Consider the following 21539-nt stretch of genomic DNA (forward strand, 5'->3'; position numbering starts at 1 on the left):
GGGATTTGAACAGGCTAAGTGAATAGATAGGAACATGGCAGATGGAATATAATGCAAGTAAGAGTGAAGGTATCCAGTTTGGTAAGAAAAATAGAAATTGAGATTATTTCTTAAATAGTGAGAGATTGGGAAATGTTGATGTCCAAAGGGACCTGGGTTCATGAGTCACTAAAAGCTAGCATGCAGGTGCAGCAAGCAATTAAGAAGGTAAATGGTATGTTGGCTTTCATCAGAAGGGGATTTGAGTACAGGAGTAAAGATATCTTGCTGCAATTATGTGGAGCCTTGGTATGACTGTACTTGAAAGATTGAGTACACTTTTGATCTCCTTATTTAATAAAGGTTATGCTTGCCATAGACAGACTGCAACGGAGGTTCACTAGACTAATCCCTAGGACAGCGGGATTGTCTTATGAGGAGAGATTGAGGAAACTGGGCCTGTATTTTCTAGAGTTTTGATGATTGAGAGGTGATCTCATTGAAACTTACAAAATACTTATAGGCCGTGACAGGGTAAATGTAGATAGGATGTTTTCCCTGGCTGGTGAATCTAGAAGTAGGGGATACAGTCTCAGAATAAGGGCAGGCCATTTAAAACTGAGATAAGGGGGAATTTCTTCACTCTGGGGGTGGTGAATTTTTGGAATTGTCTACCCCAGAGGGCTGTGGAAGCTCAATCATTCAGTGTGTTCAAGATAGAAATTGATAGATTTCTGCATACTAACATCATCAAGGTATATGGGGATACCACAGGAAAGCGGCATTGAGATAGGTGATCAATCATGATTTAATTGGCTGAGCAGGCTCAATGGGCTGAATGGCCTACTCCTGCTCCTATGTTTCTATGACAGGGCACATACTGAGAGGATGTCTGCCCTTGTGGAGTAATCTAAAACTACCGGACACAGTTTCAAAATAAAGGAGTCTCCCATTTAAGACTAGGGTGAGGAAAAATTTCTCCTTTGGAATTGTCTACCCCAGAGAGCAGTGGAGGCTGGGTTATTGAATATATTCAAGGCTGAGTTAGACAGATTTTTAATCTACATGTAAGTCAAGGATTTTGGCAGGCAGGAAGGAAAGTGGGCTTAAGGCCACATTCAGATCCACCACTGAGTTATTGAATGACGCAGCAGGCTTCAAAGGCCGTATGGCCTACTCCTGTTCTGATTTCTAGTGTTCTTATGTTCAACCCTCATCCAATCTCCTTGTTATCCACTCAAAAAAAAAATCAAGTTTGTCAGACTCAACCTTCTCTGAACAAATCCATGCTGTCTTTAATTAATTCTTGCCTTTCTAAATGATTATTAATACTGCCTATCAGGAATTTTTCCAATAATTTGCCCACCACCAAGATTAGGTTGATTACTCAGGATATCTTTTCCTTCCTTTTTACACAATGTTACAACTTGAGCTGTCCTCCAGTCCATTGAAACTACACCTAATACCAGACAGGATTCAATATTGAAGATCAGAGCTTCTGCTATTTCTTCCCTTACTGCACTTAGTAACCTAAGATACAGTTCACCTGGGAATTTATCTATTTTTGAGTTTGTTAAACATCTTAATATTTTCTTTTTCACTATGTTTATCTCATCCAATATTTTACACACCTCGTCATTGACTGCAATGTCGGCTTTGCTCCGCTCTTTTCTGAAAACCGACATATTCATTTAGAATCATGCCCACCTCGTACACGTTCACACACAAGTTACCTTTTTTGGTCTCTAACTGACTTTCCTTTGTTATTCTCTTGCTCTTTATGTATTTATAAAATATATTTGGATTTTCCTGGATTTTACTTGTCAACTCTTTTTCCTATCCTCTCTTTGCTTTCCTAATTTCCTTTTAATTTCATCCCTCCACTTTCTATACTCCTCTAGGCCTTCTGCAGTATAGGGCTCTTGACATAACCTTTTTTTTTGCCTTATCATACTCTGTACGTCCAAGGGGGTCTAGATTTGGGAATCACTCTTTTTCTTTGTGGGAACATAATTGTTCAGGACCCTCTTTATCTCTTCCTTGAATGTCACTCACTGCTCTGACACTGAATTTTCCATAAATAGTTGTATCCAGTCCACTTTTGCCAAATTACATCTCAGTTTAGTAAAAATGTTCTTTCCCCAATTTACAACTTTTACTCTTGGTTATCGTTACCATTATCCCTTTCCATAATTTCTTCCATGCCCTTAGAGTTGGCATTATTATATGGTGGATTACAGCCTTATTTCATTCAGTTTACTAAACATGTTGGATTAGAACTGATATGATACCAGTTGACAATCATGCTCGGACAGCAATGTTCTTGATAAGCAGATCTAGGATTTTAAATTCCTAAACATTGCAGGCAAGGATTTGCAGAAACTGGCTTTCCAGAAAGCAGACACTCACAGTTTCATAGCATTTTCACCTCTTCACACACATATAATGACTCAACTTTTGTTGTATCCTCAAGGTTACTGTCTAATTCCTTTGAAGCAGATTAAGCTGTTGCTTGGGACAGTTTGTGTGAAAGAGATTGGATGATATGAGGTGCTGCTTGCTTCAGTAACACTGGGATTGTTGTACTGGGATATGGCACATTGGGAATAAAAGGATAAAGTGGGAATGAGGGGATATGTTCAGAATTTCAGGTGGCGAAGGGAGAAGACAATGGCAGTGGCATGATTGCAGCAAAGTACAATGCCATTTTCAGGATGAAATGCAGGAGTTAACCTGTGGGGCTTTTGGAAAAGGTAAAGGCCACCTTACGAAATAAATTATTTTTTGATTTACTGGCCCTTCCTTCAGTTTCCAGTGGAAATGGGTGCTTGAATGGAGTACTGCTTCGATGCTCCAGTTACATCATGAGGAGCTACCATTTCAAATATTTTTCATGTCTCCAACAAGCCTGGCACACAGATTGTGTACAAACTCTCAGTACTGACTGGGTTTTGCTGAGGCTATCTCAAGTTACCAGCCACTCTATGTTGTCTCTTATTATCATCCCTCTTATTTGAAGGTTGCAGAAGAAGTAATGGAGGGTTTGAGGCTCAGAAAAGGTATGACAGAGTGATGCATTTGCATCTTTGGCATTCAATTAGAATACATCCTTATATGGCCATCCATGTCTACAAAGCCAGGCTAGCATGCCAGCACACATCTGAAGATGCCTACTTGTGGAAACTATAATTTCCAAAGGAGGCTGTCACAGAACAATGCAGTCAAACCTTGGAATCCTTTCCAGGACAAAAGCAGCAGTGTCAGTGACTGTGAAAATAACAAATGTGTTGTACTTCTTATGTAGCAAGCTCACTCTAAATAACTGTAGGAGACTTCTGTCATATCTCAGTTTTCAGTACATTTTTACTTCACAAAAATCACCGATGTGCAACTGGCCAGGGTCAGTGATTTCATCAGTTTCTTTTTTAGAAAAGTTAGCATCAAGAAAAGTCCTCCATGTGATACGATTCCCCAGAGTGCAGGACATTATTGACAGCAGTCATGTGGCCAAATGCACCTCGATCTGCATTGCCGCTTCATTCACGAACAGAAAGATATTCCACTCCATGAAAAAGCAGCTAGCCAATGGCCAAGAAACCAAACACTGCTTAAAAATGCATATTATCCTGGCAGCAGCAAGATTAATCCATCCTATGACTTATTCATAGTGGATCACCTGAATTGCAATGAAGGCTGTACAAACGGAAGCCAGGGGATACTAATAGGCACTGCAGCAGTGGATCATGACATTATTTGAGAAACTCAAAGACAAGGGCTAAGGAAAGGTATGGTACAGTGAACACATCCACTCAGTTTATGGGCAGGATTAAAATTCACCCTTGAGGACATGAGGAGAATGGTGGTGTGTGAAAGAATGCAAGATTATAGTTTTCCATTAACATTCTTGAAAATATACCAGAATGAATCATTCTAAATGTAAATTTTAGAATTTTTCTATTGTGCTTTTCTTGGGCTTTCTAGAATAGCATCTCGTTCTTTCAGTTAGATGTGACAGCTCGACAATTCAGTTCAACCGGCACTCCTGATAATAGGCATGACCTTCGTTGACACCAGTCCCCCAATGCCACGAACTTAAAATTTGCATCCCATGTTTAAATCTCCTCATGGATTTGGCTGCCCCAGCCCCCTCCCTCCAACCCCACCATCTATTCTCAAACCCTACAACTTTCTCCCTAAATACTCTATTTCTCTGACTTCACCCTCTTGTCTGTCACGCTCCTTTCTTCACCCCAATACTGATGGATACCTGGATATCATCACAACCTGGATTTCACTTCCTAAACATCAGCATTTTTTCCACCTCTCCTCCTTTAAGGTTCTCTTTGGACCTCAAATCTAACTCTTTAACCATGTTTCTGCTTACTCCTCCTAATCTTATTATTTTTGAAAACATCCAATTTTATTCATGAGTTTGCGAAGGGATGTTTTTCTATGTTCAAAGCACTAAATAAATGTTGTCATCTTGCATGAGGTACTTAAAGAACTTGAGATGGCCCTTTTTAAAAGCAGTTGTTGAAATGAGCAACGTACTACTGATACACTCCTAACATAAGCATATAAATACGCCATGACCTACAGTGAGATATGCTAAATTTCGAAAAAAAAATGGGGTACACAACAAATATCTAAAGAATATTCAATGACTGGCAATAAAGTGTGATAAATGCTTTTCATTAGTTAATATTTGTGGATTTTTTTGTTATATTGTATCATGTATTTGGGATAAAAATTCAACTTCCACCTAAAACAGGCATGAAATCAGTGATACAATCATTCCACCCACCCATTCATGCAGGCATGAGACTTGAACCCCATTTGGTCAGCAATGTGTGAGCACATTGCTGACTGCAGGTGGGGGGAACAATCATGGAAGCTTATTTTTCTTCAGCATGTTTCTCTGGAGTGTGCACATTGTATGCTCTGCCCATTTATACTTGAATTTTGAAATCATGGTCCTGCACCTGTCATAGGTTGCTGCACTAGTAATCCAGAGACCCAGGGTAATGCTCTGGGGACCTGGGTTTGAATCCCGCTAGGGCAGATGGTGTTATTTGAATTCAATAAAAATTTGGAATTAAAAGTCTAGTGATGACCATGAAACCATTGTTGATTGTTGTAAAAACCCATTTGGTTCACTAATTCCCTTTAGGGAAGGAAATTTGTTGTCCTTACCTGGTCTGGCCTACATGTGACTCCAGACCCACAGCAATGTGGTTGACTTTAAATGCTCTCTGAAATGGCCTAAAAAGCCATGCAATTGTAACAAATTGCTACAAAGTTATAAAAAAGGAATGAAACTGGACAGACCACCCAGGCACCGGAAACGACAACGGTAATCAGAACCCTGTCAACCCTGCAAAGTCCTCCTTACTAACATTTGGGGACTAGTGCCAAAATTGGGAGAGCTGTCTCACAGACTAGTCAAGCAACAGCCTGGCATAGTCATCCTCATGGAATCATACCTTATAGATATTGTCCCAGACTCTACCATCACCATCCCTGGGTATGTCCTGTCCCACCAACAGGACAGACGCAGCAGCACAGTGGTATACAGTTGGGAGGGATTTGCCCTGAGAGTCCTCAGCATTGACTCCGGACCCCATGACGTCTCATGGCATCAGGTCAAACATGGGCAAGGAAACCTCCTGCTGATACTCCCCCCACTCAGCTGATGAATCAGCGCTCCTCCATGTTGAACATCACTTGGAGGAAGCATTGAGGGTTGCAAGGGTGCAGAATGCACTCTGGGTCAGGGACTTCAATGTCTATCACCAAGTGTGGCTGGGTAGCACCACTGCTGACCGAGCTGGCTGAGTCCTAAATGACATAGCTGCTACACTGGGTCTGCGTGAGGGAACCAATAAGAGGGAAAAACATACTTGACCTCATCCTCACCAACCTGCCGGCTGCTGATGCATCTGTCCATAACAGTATTGGTAGGAGTGACCACCGCACAGTCATTGTGGAAATTAAGTCCCGCCTTTACATTGAGGATACCCTCCAACGTGTTGTGTGGCACCACTGTCATGCTAAATGGGATAGATTTTGAACAGATCTAGCAACTCAAGACTAGGCATCCATGAGGCGCTGTGGACCATCCGCAGCAGCAGAATTGTACTCAAACACAATCTGTAACCTCATGATCCGGCATACCCCTCACCCTACGATTACCATCAAGCCAGGGGATCAAATATAAAATAAAAACAGAAAATTCTGGAAAAACTCAGCAGGTCTAACAGCATCTGTGGCAAGATAAACAGAGTTAACATTTTAAGTACATATGACTCTTCTTCAGAGCTAAAGAGGAATAAAAAAGTGATTAAATTTATATTGTTTAAGCGGGGTGGAGCAGGTGAAGCTGGATAGAAGGCCAGCGATAGGTGGAGGCAAAGGAGAGATGTCAAGAACAAAAGGATAAAGGGGTGTTAATGGTGGTAGTATTGGTTGATGTTGGCATTAAGGATAGAAATCAGAATGTGATAATAGCCAAGCAAGGATAAGCACTCTGGAAAGAACAACATGAACAAGTGACAGATGGCCCTAGTGGGGCTGGGGGAGGGGATGGTGGTGGGGAAAAAAAGATCTAAAATAGGATAAAAGGTGGGGATAAAGCAATGAATAAAAATGAAAATAAATTAAAATAAAAATAAGTGGGTAAAAAATAAAAATTATTTTGAAAAAAGTGGATAAAAAAAGGGGCAATTACAGAGGAGAGTGTTCATGGTCTGAAGTCGTTAAACCAATGTTACGTCCGGAAGGCTGTAAAGTACATTGGGCTTCACTGGAACATTGCAGCAGGCCAAGGACAGACATGTGGGCATGAGAGCAGGATGGTGTGTTGAAATGGCAAATGACCAGAAGGTCTGGGTCATGCTTGTGGATAGATCGGAGGTGTTCCGCAAAGCAGTCACCCAGATTGCGTTTGGTCTTTTCAATGTAGAGGAGATCGCATTGGAAGCAGTGAATGCAGTAGACCAAATTGAAGGAGATGCAACTGAAGCGCAGCTTCACCTGAAAGGAGTGTTTGGGCCCTTGGACAGTGAGGAGGGAGGAGGTAAAGGCACAGGTGTTGCACCTTCTGCGATTGCATGGGAAGGTGCCGTTGGAGGGAAATGAGGTGTTGGGAGTGATGGAGGAGTGGACCAGGTGTCCTGGAGGGAACAGTGCCTACAGAATGCCAACAGTGGGGGTGAAGAAAAGATGTGTTTGGTGGTAGCATCATGCTGGAGTTGGCGGAAAATGATCCTTTGAATACAGAGCTGGTTGGGTGAAAAGTTAGGACAAGGGGGACCGGATCATGGTTCTGGACGGAGAAGAAGGTGTGCGGGCAGAGGCACAGGAGATAGGTCGGACATGGTTGAGGGCCCTGTCAACCATCGTCATCAGAACAGATGGAGGCAAGGGAACTGAGAGAATGGGATGGAGTCCTTACAGGAAGCAAGGTGTGAGGAGCTGTAGTCGAGGTAGCTGTGGGAGTCAATGGACTTGCAATGAATATTGGTGAACAGTCTATCACCAGAAATTGATATAGGGAGGTTAAGGAAGGGAAGGGAAGTGTTGGAAATGGACCATGTGAAGGTGATGGAGGGGTGGAAATTGGAAGCAAAATTGAAAATTTTTTCCAGGTCCAGACGAGAAAAGGAAACGGTGCCAAAACAATCATCGATGTACCGACAAAAGAGTTGTGGGAGGGGGCCTGAGTACGACTGGAACAAGGAATGTTCTACATGCCCCATAAAGAGACAGGTTTAACACACAAGTACCCATAGCCACACCTTTTATTTGGAGGAAGTGAGATAAGTTTAAGGAGAAATTGTTCAGTGAGAGAAGAGGTTCAGCCAGACGGAGAGTGGCGGTGGATGGGGATTGTTCGGGACTCTGATCAAGGAAGAAGCAGAGAGCCTCAGACCATCCTGGTGGGGGGGTTAGAGGTGGGGGATGGAGGTGAAGCTAGGGAATGGAGGTGAGGCTAGGGGATCAACCCTGGTTCAATGAAGAGAGAGCAGGAAGGCATGCCAGGAGCAGTACCAGGCATATCTAAATATTAGGAGTCAACCTGGTGAAGCTATAACACAGGACTACTTGCATGCCAAACAGCATAAGCAGCAAGTGATTGACAGGGCTAAGTGATCCCACAACCAATGGATCAGATCTAAGCTCAGCAGTCCTGCCACATCCAGTCGTGTCTGGTGGTGGACAATTAAACAACTCACTGGAGAAGGAGGGTCCACAAATATCGCTATCCTCAATGATGGAGGAGCCCAGCATATCAGTGCAAAAGATAAGGCTGAAGCATTTGCTACCATCTTCAGCCAGAAGTGCCAAGTGGATGATCCACCTCGGCCTCCTCCAGAGGTCCTCAGCTTCACAAATGCCAGTCTTCAGCCAATTCGATTCACATGATATCAATAAACAACTGGAGGCATTGGATACTGCAAAGGCTATGGGCCCTTACAAATTTCCAGCAATAGTACTGAAGACTTGTGTTTGAGAACTTGCTGTGCCCCTAGCCAAGCTGTTCCAGTACAGCTAGAACACTGGCATTTACCTGGCTCTGTGGAAAATTGCCCAGGCATATCCTGTACACAAAAAGCAGGACAAATCCAACCTGGCCAATTACAGCCCAATCAGTCTACTCTCCATCATCAGTAAAGTAACGGAAGAGGTCATCAACAGTGCTAACAAGCAGCACTTGCTTAACAATATCCCGCTCACTGACTTTCAGTTTGGGTTCCGCCAGGACCACTCAGCTCCTGACCTCATTACAACCTTGGTTCAAACATAGACAAAAGAGCTGAACTCTTGAGATGTGGTGAGACTGACTGCCCTTGACACGAAGACAGCATTTGACAGAATGTGGCATCATGGAGCCTTAGCAAAACTGGAATCAATGGGAATAGGGGGAAAGGTCTTCATTGGTTGGAGTCATACCTAGCAGAAAGGAAGATAGTTGTGGTTGTTGGAGGTCAGTCATCTCGGCTCCAGGACATCACTGCAGGAGTTCCTCAGGATAGTGTCCTTGGCCCAACCATCTTTAGTTGCTTCATCAATGACCTTCCGTCCATCATAAGGTCAGAAGTGGGGATGTTCGCTGATAATTGCACAATGTTCAGCATCATTCACGACTCCTCAGATGCAGTCCATGTCCAAATGCAGCAAGACCTGAACAATATCCAGGCTTGGGCTGACAAGTGGCAAGTAACATTTTCACCACACAAGTGGCAGGCAATGACCATCTCCAACAAGTGAGAATCCAACGATTACCTTGTGATGTTCAATGGCATTACCACCACTAAAACCCCCTCTATCAACATCCTGGGGGTTACCATTGACCAGAAACTGAACTGGACTAGCCATATAAATACTGTGACTACAACAGTAGGTCAGAGGCTAGGAATCATGCGGCGAGTAACTCACCTCCTGACTCGGCAAAGCCTGTCCACCATCTACAAGGCACAAGTCACAAACGTGATGGAATGCTCCCTGCTTGCCTGGACAAGTGCAGCTCCCAAGAAGCTGGACACCATCCAGGACAAAACAGCCCACTTGATTGGCACCACTTCCACAAACATTCATTCCTTCCACCACCGTCGCACAGTGGCAGCAGTGTGTACCATCAACAAGATGCACTGCAGGGATTGCACTTCCAAACTCACAACCATTACCATCTAGGACAAGGGCAGCTGATAGATAGGAACATCACCACTTAGAAGTTCCCCTCCCAGTCACTCACCATTCTGACTTGGAAATATATCGCCGTTCCTTCACTGTCACTGGGTCAAAATCCTGGAACTCCCTTCCTAAGAGCACTGTGGGTATACCTACACCATATGGGCTGCAGCGGTTCAAGAAAGCAGCTGACCACCACCTTCTGAAGGGCAACTATGGATGGGAATAAATGCTGGCCCAGCCAGCAAAGCCCACATCCCGTGAATGAATAAAAAATAAATAAATGTGCATAGTTACACAGCCTTATGCCAGTTTCAGGTAGGCAAGCTGCTCATCCATTTACAGGCCCACATGAAAATGATATCAGCTGGATCTTTGGTGTGAATGGGGTGACCAGATGTATTCTCCCAATATTCAAAAGCCAGCTGCGAATTTCTCCTTCTGAAGGTTTGCCTCAACTAGAAAGGACTGCGTAATATATCGTATACCAATGATGGTTAGATTTTTACTCCTTGCCAATGACAATTATTACAATATACCATAAACCACAGCAGGAAAATGATTCAAGCAAAGAGCAATAGTCTATATCAGATTATTTCCTTTATGAGATGAAATTTTCATCTCTAAGAAATATTCTATCTCAAGCCCCAGAGCTAAATATTCTCAGCTTGCCAAAGCCAAACCTAACCAACAACTTTGTGATAAGAGTTAAGCTTAATTATATAGACAAACCTTGTATAACTAAAGCGCTTCTGAGAAAAAGCATAGGTAAGTAGTCACACTGCAACAAAGGCTGAATAATATCAATCTCAATAGCCAAGCACTGATTAGATTTACAATCTACAATAATGCTTTTAAGATGTTTATTATAAGCAATATTTCTTCAGATGCAATTTTTTTTTCCCACAGCACATACTTATTGTTCAGCGGCAGATGTCCATACTTGAAGAGGAACTAGAGGAATTTCGTCTAGCTTTGAGGCAGTACGTGGTATCTGCAACTGCACAAACAGGATGTTTGCAGTACGTATGAGATCTTTGTGAAAATCATCTTTGCAATACTGTAATAAAGTCTATTATCCTTTGTATCCTAGCAGCTCTTAAAAATACTCCATTTACATTTCTAACAGCAGTAGAGGGACTAAAGAGGCAATAAGAAACTTGGGGGAGGATTATTCCCTTGTTGAACCGGCTCAGTGGGGGCGGGTGCGGGTGATTGGCTGCAGACCACGATTTCATGCTGGTGGACCAATTAAGGCCTGCCCAGCATGAAACGCGAGTGGCAGGGCTCAATGCTGCCTGTGTTGGGGCGGGGCGCGGGGAAGGAGGGCAAGCGCGAACTTCGTGCATGCACATGAGTGTGCACTGAAAAATCTCCCTGAGGCACAGAGCTGGAGGGTGGGAGAAGTGGGGCATACAGGAAGTGGCCATGCACTTGGAAAAGATTATCAAAAGTGAGCATTCTTCCGCAGCTGAGACCATTCAGCTGCAGATCCATTGACATGCTTGGAGTCAGGCCTCTGAAGCTTTTCTGACCACTCCAGCAATGAAAAAGCATGAAAGTGCCACCAAATGCTCCAGAACATTTCACTCCAAAATAGACTTGCACACAATGTGTTGGGGGGTAGGGGATTAGTAGTGGGTCAGGAACCCATTTGTCACTGACGTGAGTTTTGCATGGATCTTTAACTTAGCCATTGTATTAGCATCCTGCTTCTGAATTTCCCAGCTTATCAGAAAGGGCAGGCAGGGTGATGCATCAAATCCTGCAAAAGCAGGATTTCTAGGCAAAATGGGCCCTAGCATGGGTTAGAACGACTCAACTAAACATGGATTCCTGTTGCTTCAGCAAACACAGGAATGGAAAGGAATAGAAAGGCTGACCCTGGGACTCTGACTCTTACCTTAAAGTCCTGCTGCAGGAGCTGAGGGACTGAAGTGAGGTGATGGTTCTCAAAGATGGGAAGAAGAGGCCAACCTCTCAAAGCAAGTAGGCATTGATGGAAATGGTTAAGGAAATAAGCAGCAGGTATGTTGTCCCTCAAACCTGGATACAATGTCCCAAGAGGTTCAAGGACCACAGGAGGGCATGAATGGTGAGTGACAAACCCCACATGCTGCCTTCCCTCATTTCCACACAATCCATTTCTCACATTTACAACTCTTTGACTTCCTTGCACATGAGTGGAGAAATCTATGGTGAGGCAGAGAATGGAGGTGATTGGCGGGAGTGGGGGTGTCTCTCGTGAGAGCGACTTTCATGACAACCGGCAAAATGTGCCCCTCTGGTCCACTGGAAAGCATGTCTTGTTCCAGGAGCTTGCAGATATTAGCAATGCCCTGCCGTGAAAGCCTGAGCTTCCTGAGGCACTCATGCTCATACATATCAATAGAGTTAATCCTTTGCCTGAAGACCGTACTGGGTGTCTAACCTCCTTCGCACTGGATCTCTGTGTCCATCCCTTCTGTCTTGTGAATCAGCATATGGCTGAGGATAGGGCTATTCATTTTACTCTTGATGTTGCTCCTGCTGCTGTTGGCGTTACTGCTCCTCCTGCTGTTGGCATTAATGCTCCTCCTGTTCCTCATCAGAGCCCCAAGATAGAGCTTCTTAAGCTGTTCCCATGCTGCAGTGAAAGCTGACAGCTGGGAAATACAGATCAAGTTAAGTAAAGTTCAAGACAGAAGTTGGAAATCACCTGTCAAACAGTGAAGGCTCTCAAGAAGTGCTGTTAGCACCAGCCTCTCACCCAGACAGGGCTGTAGCTATTCGCTTTCAATGTTTGAAGGTTTTCCTGTCTTTCAGTTTCATTAAACAAGCACTGTACTTCCCACTGTGATTTCACCTGCTGGACCCTCGTGAGCTCCACACAGCTCAGGATCTTCTGAAGTGTTTAAATGTAGCTGAAATACTTTTGAATTGTAGTCACAGTAGTATGCTAGGAAACATAGCAGCCAATTTGCAAACAGTAGTCACCCACACATAGTGGGCAGAATTTTCTGCCTACCGGGCGTGCGGGCCCCACCCAATCTCCGGTGGGCGGGGAGCCGATCCCTGCCGAAGAAGCGGGCCACGCCGCCATTTTAAGTGGGCGGACCAATTAAGGACCGCCCAGGGGGAAGCACTATACGCTTCCTGTGCAGGCGGGGTGGGGGGGAGGGGGAGACGATTCCCCAAATGCGAGAGTGCGCTCTTTCACACATGCGCACGAAAGAGCGCACATCTCCCTGAGGCAAAGTGTTGCCTCAGGGAGATCGCTGACAGTTGTGAAAACATTAAAAATAGAAAGAAAAGTCCTTAACATGTCCTCCTCATGTGACATTGTCACATGAGATGGGACATGTTCATAAATTTCACTAAAACTTTATTAAACTTTTTAAATCCTGACACGAAACCCGCCGGTGGATGAGGTTTCACGTTTTATGTAGTTCCCGGAGGGGCTCCTGGCTTGCCCACCAACCTTAAGGTTGGACGGGCAGTCCTTTAATTGTTTTAATGATCCTGTCAATGGCCTCAATTGGCCATTGACAGGTTGGCAGGCCCGCAGCTGATTTTGCTGTGCCCACGCCTTCCTGAAGATTTAAATGGGGTGGGATGATGTCGGGAGTTCCCCCTGCTCGCTGACAGCAAAATTCAGCCCAGTGATGTGATAATGACCAGATAATCAGTTAATTCTTTAAGTGATGTTGTTTCAGGGATTAACATTGACCAGGACACTAAGGATAACCCCCTGCTCTTCTTTGAAATAATGGCATGGGATATTTTATATCCAGACAAGATAATTGACCAGGCCTTGGTTTAATATCTCATCCAAAAGACAGCAGCCTGGATTTTCATCACTGAGATAGGTGTGGGTGCCAGGAAAATTTCTGGCTCAGCCTGCCCACCTTGTGAGAAAATGCCCGCAAAGGCGGGATCTTCAATGTAGGCTGGCAGGGGCATACTGCAGTCAGGCCAGTTGACCCAGGAAAGACATCGGAGGCAGTCACAGAGGCTGTCATGTACAGAGGCAGGCTGTTTAAAGGGTCTGCCCCAGTGCTCTGGGATTTTATCCCAGTCAAAATAAAAGCAGAAAAGCCCTGTAGTTCTCACTCCTCACCCCCACACACTCCCCATGCCCCTCCTCCCCATGAAAGGCTATGCCCCTCCAGCCACCACCCCCACCCCCCGCCCCCCATGTTTCCTCATGATCCCTATGCCAAGCATGCTCATTGTTAAGACAAGCCTCATTATATATTCTTGGCTAATAGCCTAGACATTCATTACTCTGATTAATCACCTGGGCCCCAGAGAAAGCATTGCTTAATTGAGAGTTCTGGCTCTTTGACCTCTACTATCAATTTCACAATGTTTATTTACACAGAGTTAAGAGGTTTCAAGTACCTGCAGTTTCTGCTATTGATACTTTAAAGGGTCTGGATGATTGACACTTCTATTGCCCTGTACTAAAAGGACTTTTTTTTTTAAACATAGTGGAGATGAATGAATAGCTTTTTTTAAAAGTTTTTTTTTACATATCCTATTGTCACTCTAGAATTCATTGGTTCTATACAGTGTATAAGGGTTAATGGGCATGGAAGTACCATTGTTTGGCATGAGGGGATGAGAGGCAATAGAAGTGGGTAGATGGGCATAGCTTGGCATGGGGGGGGGAAATGATGAGGCCAAGGTGGTTGGATGGGGACATGGTTTGGCATAGAGGGCATGAGGAGTCATGAGGATGGGGCATAACCTGGCATGGGTGGGCATGAGGAGGACCTTTTGAACTCACCTTTTAAATGCTCCCCTCATGCGGACAATGTTCACAATATCTCTGGGGTGCCGTGAACCATGAATCTTTAAAAACCTGGCCCAACTCCATGAAAATTGCGAAGGAGTAGGACGTGCCTATCTCTGCAACGAAGCCAGCCAGGTCAGGCGTGTCCGGTATGGGCTTCTGAACCAAACCACCCCGTACCCTTAAAAGGCACTCCTGAAAATTGCACAGTCCAGAAATGAGGTCTGGAATCGGGACACACCTGCTATTTTTAAATGGCTCCCGTCTTGGCACAAATCCTGGCCAGCATCTCCAACAATGCAGCACTCCCTCAATACTGCACGGTTTGAGTCTTTTTGTTCAAGCCTCTGGAGTGAAGGCTTGAACCCACAACCTGCTAACTTAAAGGTAAGAGTGTGAGCCACAATTATTAAAGCTTGTTTAAAATATAAAACAAAGTTACCAGTAAACCATAATTTTGTTAACATTCATATTTAGATGTTGTATTTAACTGCTTAATATCAATGTTAACATGACTTATGCATCAATAGTAGATTTATATTGCTCATTAATTACAATTTTATATATCCATGATTTTATTTATTGTGAATCCTTGTTTCTTTTAAATAGCGTTTCTGTACAGAAACTTTCATCTGAATCCCGTTTTACACTTTATGAATTCTGGGAAAACACTAATCTCTGGAAAAAGTAAGTAGTTTGACAGTTTGGTTTGACAGATGGCACAAGATGAATAATCAAACTTGGTGGAATAGCAAAAAATAAACAATAGAGTGGCCTCAGCTCCACTCAACATAGGGCAAATAAGCAACATAGATCCAAGCCACTTACTATATTTTTCTACAAACCAATAAATCTTGTACATTTTTACAGATATAAAGGTGAATGATATTTAAAAGGCTGTGTATTCTGATGATGCCAATGAAAACATAAGGTTAATAAATATTAGTAGGAGTAGGCCTTATGGCCCCTCAAACATGCTCCACAATTCAGCAAAATCATAGCTGTACATTTACATCAAGTCCATTTCCACACTATCCCAATATCCCTTGATTTCCTTAGTAATTTATCAATCTCAGTCTTAAATATACTCATTGTATGAGCAATCTGAGCATTCTGGGGGTACAGAATTCCAAATATTTACACCTATCAGTGAAAAAAATTCTCCTTATCTCAGTACTAAGTGTCCAACCTCTTAATCTGGGACTGACCTCCAGTTTTAGACTTTCCAGTCAGGGGGATCAATCTCTTTACATCTACCTTGTTAAGCTCTCTAAGAATTTTATACAGTTCAATGAGATCACTTCCATTCTTCTAAAACAAAACCTCAGTCTCTCCTCATAGGACAGTCCCTCATCCCAGGAATCAATCTGAATCAATCAGGAATTTTCATTACTCTCCCTGAAAGGCAAGGTATGGAGAACAAAACAGTACACAATACTCCAGGGGTGGTCTTTCCAAAGACTATATTATTGCAGCAAGACTTTCTTCCTCTTCTCCAACCCCTTTTAATTAAGGCTAATGTACAATTTACATACCTAATTGCTTGCAGTACCTGCATGTTAACTTTCTGTGATTCAGGTACAAGGATGCCCAAAGTCCTTTGAATACTAACATTTATTAGTTTCTCACCTGTTAAAAAAATTTCTGCTTTGTCAAGTGGATAATTTCACATTTCCTCAGATTATACTTCATTTGTCACCTTTTTTCCCAATCACTTTACCAGTTTATAATCCTTTGCAGCCTCCCGCACTTTACTTTCCCAACTAGCTTTACATTGACAACAAACTTGGATCAATTGTACTTGGTTCCCTCATCTAAGTGATTGATAGATTGTAAATAGCTGAGACCCAAGCACTGATCCTTGTGGCACTTCACTTTGAAAAAGGCCCAGTTGTTCCTAATTTGTTTCCTGTCTTTAAGCAATCCTCAATTCATGCTAATATATTATCCAAATTCAATGAGCCCTAATCTTGGTTAACAACCTTGAGTGGATCTTGTTACTCTAGGCTTGACTATTCCAATGCTTTCCTAACTGGCCTCCATCTTTCACCCTCCATAAACTTGAGCTAATCCAAGAACCTTGCTGCCCAAATTCTAATTCCAACCAAGTCTCATTCATCATCACAGCTATGCTCAATTACCTTGATGGGCTTTCAGTCCAGCAATGTCTCAATTTTAAAACTCTCATCCTTATTTTGAAATCCCTCCATTGCCACCTTGTCCATCCCTATCTGTGTAACTTTCTCCAGCCCTACAACCCTCTAAGATCTCTTGCACTTTCAGGATTTTAATCACTCCACCATTGACGACCATGCCTTCAGATGCCTAGGCCACAAGCTTTGAAATTTTATCCCTAAACCTCTCTGTCTTTCTCTCCTTTTAAAATGCTTCTTAAAACCTACCTCTTTGGCTAACCTTTTGTTTATCTATTCCAATATCTTATTTGGCCTGGTGTCCAATTATGTTTGATAATGTTCCTGTGCAGCACCTTGGATCATATTAATAAAGACACTATATAAATGAAAGCTATTATGGTAAATGCAGTTTCCAGAACATTTTCCCCAGAATAATACTGGCAGATGACTTTCCCAGCCAATATATATGTTTGAGCATTTCTCAAGATGTGTATATCTGAAGTAATTGCCACTAATTGGAATAGAAGGGGGTGGTTGTAACTCTTTCGAGTACAAACACGTTTCCATCTGTTCCTATTCAGATGAAGTTACATTGTTTCATAGTTTGCCATTGTGAGATTTGAACTCTTGATAATCTTTTAAATGAAAACCAAATCGACAAAATTGGGATAAATCAGGCACAGCCCCTAATTCAGGTCAGCTGTAAAACCAAGGACAAAGTTTAAAGGAACCTTACAAACTTTAAATCAAAATGTGATTAAAAGGGTCAACAAAACACCCCAGTCCCCGCGGTGCCCACCGAGCACGGAAGGCCTCGAGAGTGTCAGCAGATCCCTCTCCAGGGACATCTGGCAGCGAACGTAGCCGCGGAAGAGGGACAAACAATCGGGTGGGACTCCCCCGTCGATCGCCCGCTGCCTGGACCTGTTAATGGCCAACTTGCCCAGGCCCAGGAGCAGGTTCACGAGGAGGTCCTCCTCCTTCCCGACCCCCTTCCGCACCGGGTGCCCATAGATCAAGAGCGTGGGGCTGAAGTGCAAACAAAACATCAATAAAAGGTTTTTCAAGTAACTAAAAAGGGAGTGCAACCTACAACACCCTATGTATACATGGTCCACGGACTCCACAAGACCGCAAAAAGGGCATGTGTCCTGAGAGTCCATGAACCTATGCATCCTCTTATTATAGGGGACTGCTGCATGCAACTTGAGTAACACATAGGAATGTAACTCTTTCGAGTACAAACACGTTTCCATCTGTTCCTATTCAGATGAAGTCACATTGTTTCATAGTTTGCCATTGTGAGATTTGAACTCTTGATCTTGGGGTTACAAACCCAGTACCATAACCACTTGGCTATTTAAGCCAAGCAAGGGGGTGGTTGTACCTCTGTCGAACCAGCACTGAACATAATTAGAATTGTATGCATGAGTTTAAACTAGTGAACTCGGGAGCGGAGCTTTGACTGAACTTTAGTTTTAGTTGAGACACCCTGATTGTAAAATGTTCAAGAAGAGATAAAGTAAAAAAATGAAGTTGACACTGTAAGGATCCCTATAACAGATATTAAGCTAACTGGCTTGTAGTTTCCTGCTTTCTGTCTCCCTCCCTTTTTGAATGAAGAAGTTACATTTGCAATTTTATAATCGAAAAGAATCTTCCCCGAATCTTGGAAAATTAAAACCAATGCATCAAATATCTCACTAGCCACTTCTTTCAAGACCCTAGGATTAAGTCCATCAGGACCCTGGGATTTGTCAGCCAGCAGCTCCAACGATTCGCTCAATACCATTTCCCTGCTGATTGTAATTTTCCTGAGTTCCTCCCTCCCTTCTATTTCCTGATTTATAATTATTTCTGGGATGTTACTTGTATCCTCTATCCTCTATAGTGAAGAAAGATGCAAAATACCTGTTCAATTCATCTGCCACCTCCTTACTTTCCATTATTAATTCCCCAGATTCACCTTTTATAGGACCAATCCTCACTCTTTTCTTATTTAAATATCTATAGAAATCTTACTATGTTTCTAGCTATCTTCCCCTCATGCCCTATTTTTTCCCTCCTTATTAATCTTTTTCCCATTCGTTGCTGGTATGTATTACTGTTAACTGGCTCCGTGCATTTAGGGCTCAGGAGAAGTCCTGGGGAGTTAGGAAGGTGACAAGCTCCATACTGGAAAGGGCTAGGGCAGAGAAGAAGCTCTGGGAGCTTCATAGCTTGGTGTAGCTGGGGAGATTGGAGTTTGGTGAAATCCAGGGGCAGTGCCAGCCCAGTGAAGCTAGCCAGCTAGTAGAGTTGAAATTGTGCCAGTCAGTCGAGGCTCGGGTGCCATCTCAGAAATCCAGGGGAACGGAATCTTAGGGGACGAGATTGAAATCCTGGGAGGTGTGCAGTCATTGAGGCAGTTCGAGTTGGAGCAGCTTTGAGGGAATTCAGAGGCTTAAATTCAAAAGTGATAAGTTTAAAGTCCCTTGTGAGATTGGTTGACTCATGGTGTTTACAGACGTCTGAGTGGGTTGCTGAGAAATCCATGGGATCTGTCTTGGTCACATCTCCTATTTATTGTACAGTGTGGTTTGTTCGACCACAATTTGCCTCCTAATTTACACGGTACCTCGTATTAGCCCTAAACGTTAGCATGAAAAATAGTTATTGTAAATTGTGTTATCTTTTTGACCTTGTATATAGTTAGGTTTATTTCTGTTCATTCAAAATCCATGGAACCTTGTGGCTTTACTCTCTTAGCAACTGTCTTGAATCTCAAACTTGGTCTACTTTAAACAAAACATTATTGGTCCCTAACCAAATCTTACCAAATACTTGGGGGTATGGTCTAGAATCATAACACTGTGTCAAATGTATTTTTGTGCAGTAATCAGGGAGTGTGGATGATTGATTATGATTGATATGTCAATCACCACACAGCCACATCCAGACTAATTACAGCAAGACCTTTCAAAGGAACAATGTGGATTTCTTGGACACTCCAGAACTAATAACAACAATGCTTGTGCCTGGTAAGAAGCAGATCTTAAAACTTCATTGTAAGCTCATTACTGATTTGACTGATATTACTTCATTTCATGTGTAAGGAATTATTTCTGATGGCTTTTCTCATTAGCACGGTAAACAGTCAAGCATTACCTTAGTGTGCAAACTGTAAATTTTGTTACAGTGGGGTGTGAAGAAAAAAAATTGTACAAGACATTGGTTAGCCCACAATTAGTGTATGTTGTGTATTTCTGGGCACCCCATTAGAGGAAGGATATTGGTACAGCGAGAAGTCAGTAAAATAACACTAGGAATCTGTGGTTATCAAGAAATGCTAGCAAAAATATGGGCTTTTTCATTGAAACAAAGAGGTTTAAGGGGTAATCTAATGAAGGTATTCACAATTATGACACCTTTTACAGAACAAATAGTAAAAAACTGTTATTGCTGATTGGTTAAAGATTATTATTAGAAGAACAAAGAATTTTTTTCACACCTGTGTCTGGAATTTCAGGATTGGGGAGGCGGTTCTCTTGATCATTTGCTATATTTTGGTAGGTGATTGGCAGAAAATCAGAGAAATAGCATAAACACCAGTTTAATCACAAAATTATTTTGATTATGGAGTGGCACTACTGAAGTGGTCACCTGTGAACCTGATGGGATTTCAGAAAGGTAACTTGCCATCTCAGTGAGTGGACACATAGTCTGGTCTGGCTGGAGATTTGAAGCAAGCCTTTGGCATTTTCTGATGCAGGTGGCCACATATTTGAGTAACAATACAAAAGTGACATCAGGATAGAGGGAGGTAAAAGAAACATTCCTTTCTCACTCCCTTGGTCAGATGCTCTTGATGCAAAAGCAGAAAAACAGAGCAAAAGGGTTCACTCTGATTTCCACCCCACTTTACAAAATCCACTGGCTTTCTGCTCCATTAATGAACAAAACGACTATGCTCTCTCACTGACTTGGACCATTTAACTTTTTATAAACATTTGTAAGCATAGACCCAGGATGTTGATTTTAGCAGTAAAATACTTGTATGGCATGATATTGTGGTAGACCAACTGAGTCTGCCAAAATTTTACAGTAAATCCACATTAATTTATTATATACCATGCCAGACTCCATTTAATTATTTGATTTAATAAAGTACTTAAGTCATTTGTGGCTAAGGTGAGGTAAATACATAAGTAGGGTCATGTGGCACTCATATGCATTAAACATTTTCAAATGAATCATTATGCATGTTTTACATATTTGAGAGTTCCTCTAATGTCATTCAGCAATTGTTTTTTCTTTCTTTCACAGCATCATGGTGGGTTTTGAATAATAACTGAAAATTTGTCTCCTGTTGCAGAAAATTTGTGTAGTGTGAAATTTTGTGTGAGACATCTAGAAATAGCTTCACTTGTGTTACAAGCCACAATAAAATAATATGTAATCTAAACATTTGAAAAAATGTTATGACTTACATAATAAATGAATACATGACTGGAAGTAATGTGTTCTAGTGAATAAATCATTAATTAATAGGCAACTGTATTATTTATGAACAGCATAGATGTATCAGTGTAATATATTCTGTATCCCTAATTTATATTTTGTAATGCAGTACTTTTGTATTCTATTTGTACCACACAACTTCAGATGATTACATTTTTAATGAAAATGTGATAATTGCTCACTGACACTCAGTTTGGGTTCTGCCAGGGCCACTCAGCTTCTGACCTCACTACAGCCTCAATCCAAACAATGACAGAAGAGCTGCACTTAAGAGGTGAGGTGAGAGTGACTGCCTTTGACATCAAGGCAGCATTTGACCAAGTGTGGCATCTTGGAGCCCAAGCAAAACCGAAGCCAATGAGAATCAGGGGGAAAATGCTCCCCTGTTTGGAGTCATACCTAGCACAAAGGATGATGGTTGTGGTTGTTGGGTGTCAATCATCCCAGTCCTGGACATC

General features: G+C 42.5%; 1 protein-coding gene across 1 annotated transcript in view; it reads left to right on the forward strand.

The window, feature by feature from the left end:
- Positions 1-20915, forward strand: part of LOC121278831 (N-terminal EF-hand calcium-binding protein 1-like) — a 273038-nt gene extending 252123 nt beyond the window's left edge. The window contains exons 10-13 of the mRNA XM_041189290.1: positions 10579-10691; positions 15056-15133; positions 19510-19601; positions 20887-20915. Of these exons, the coding sequence (XP_041045224.1) occupies positions 10579-10691; positions 15056-15133; positions 19510-19601; positions 20887-20915 (312 nt within the window). The remainder of the gene's footprint in view (positions 1-10578; positions 10692-15055; positions 15134-19509; positions 19602-20886) is intronic.
- Positions 20916-21539: the final 624 nt, after the last annotated feature.

This window comes from Carcharodon carcharias, chromosome 6 (genome assembly GCF_017639515.1).
Source record: "Carcharodon carcharias isolate sCarCar2 chromosome 6, sCarCar2.pri, whole genome shotgun sequence".
Taxonomy (NCBI): domain Eukaryota; kingdom Metazoa; phylum Chordata; class Chondrichthyes; order Lamniformes; family Lamnidae; genus Carcharodon; species Carcharodon carcharias.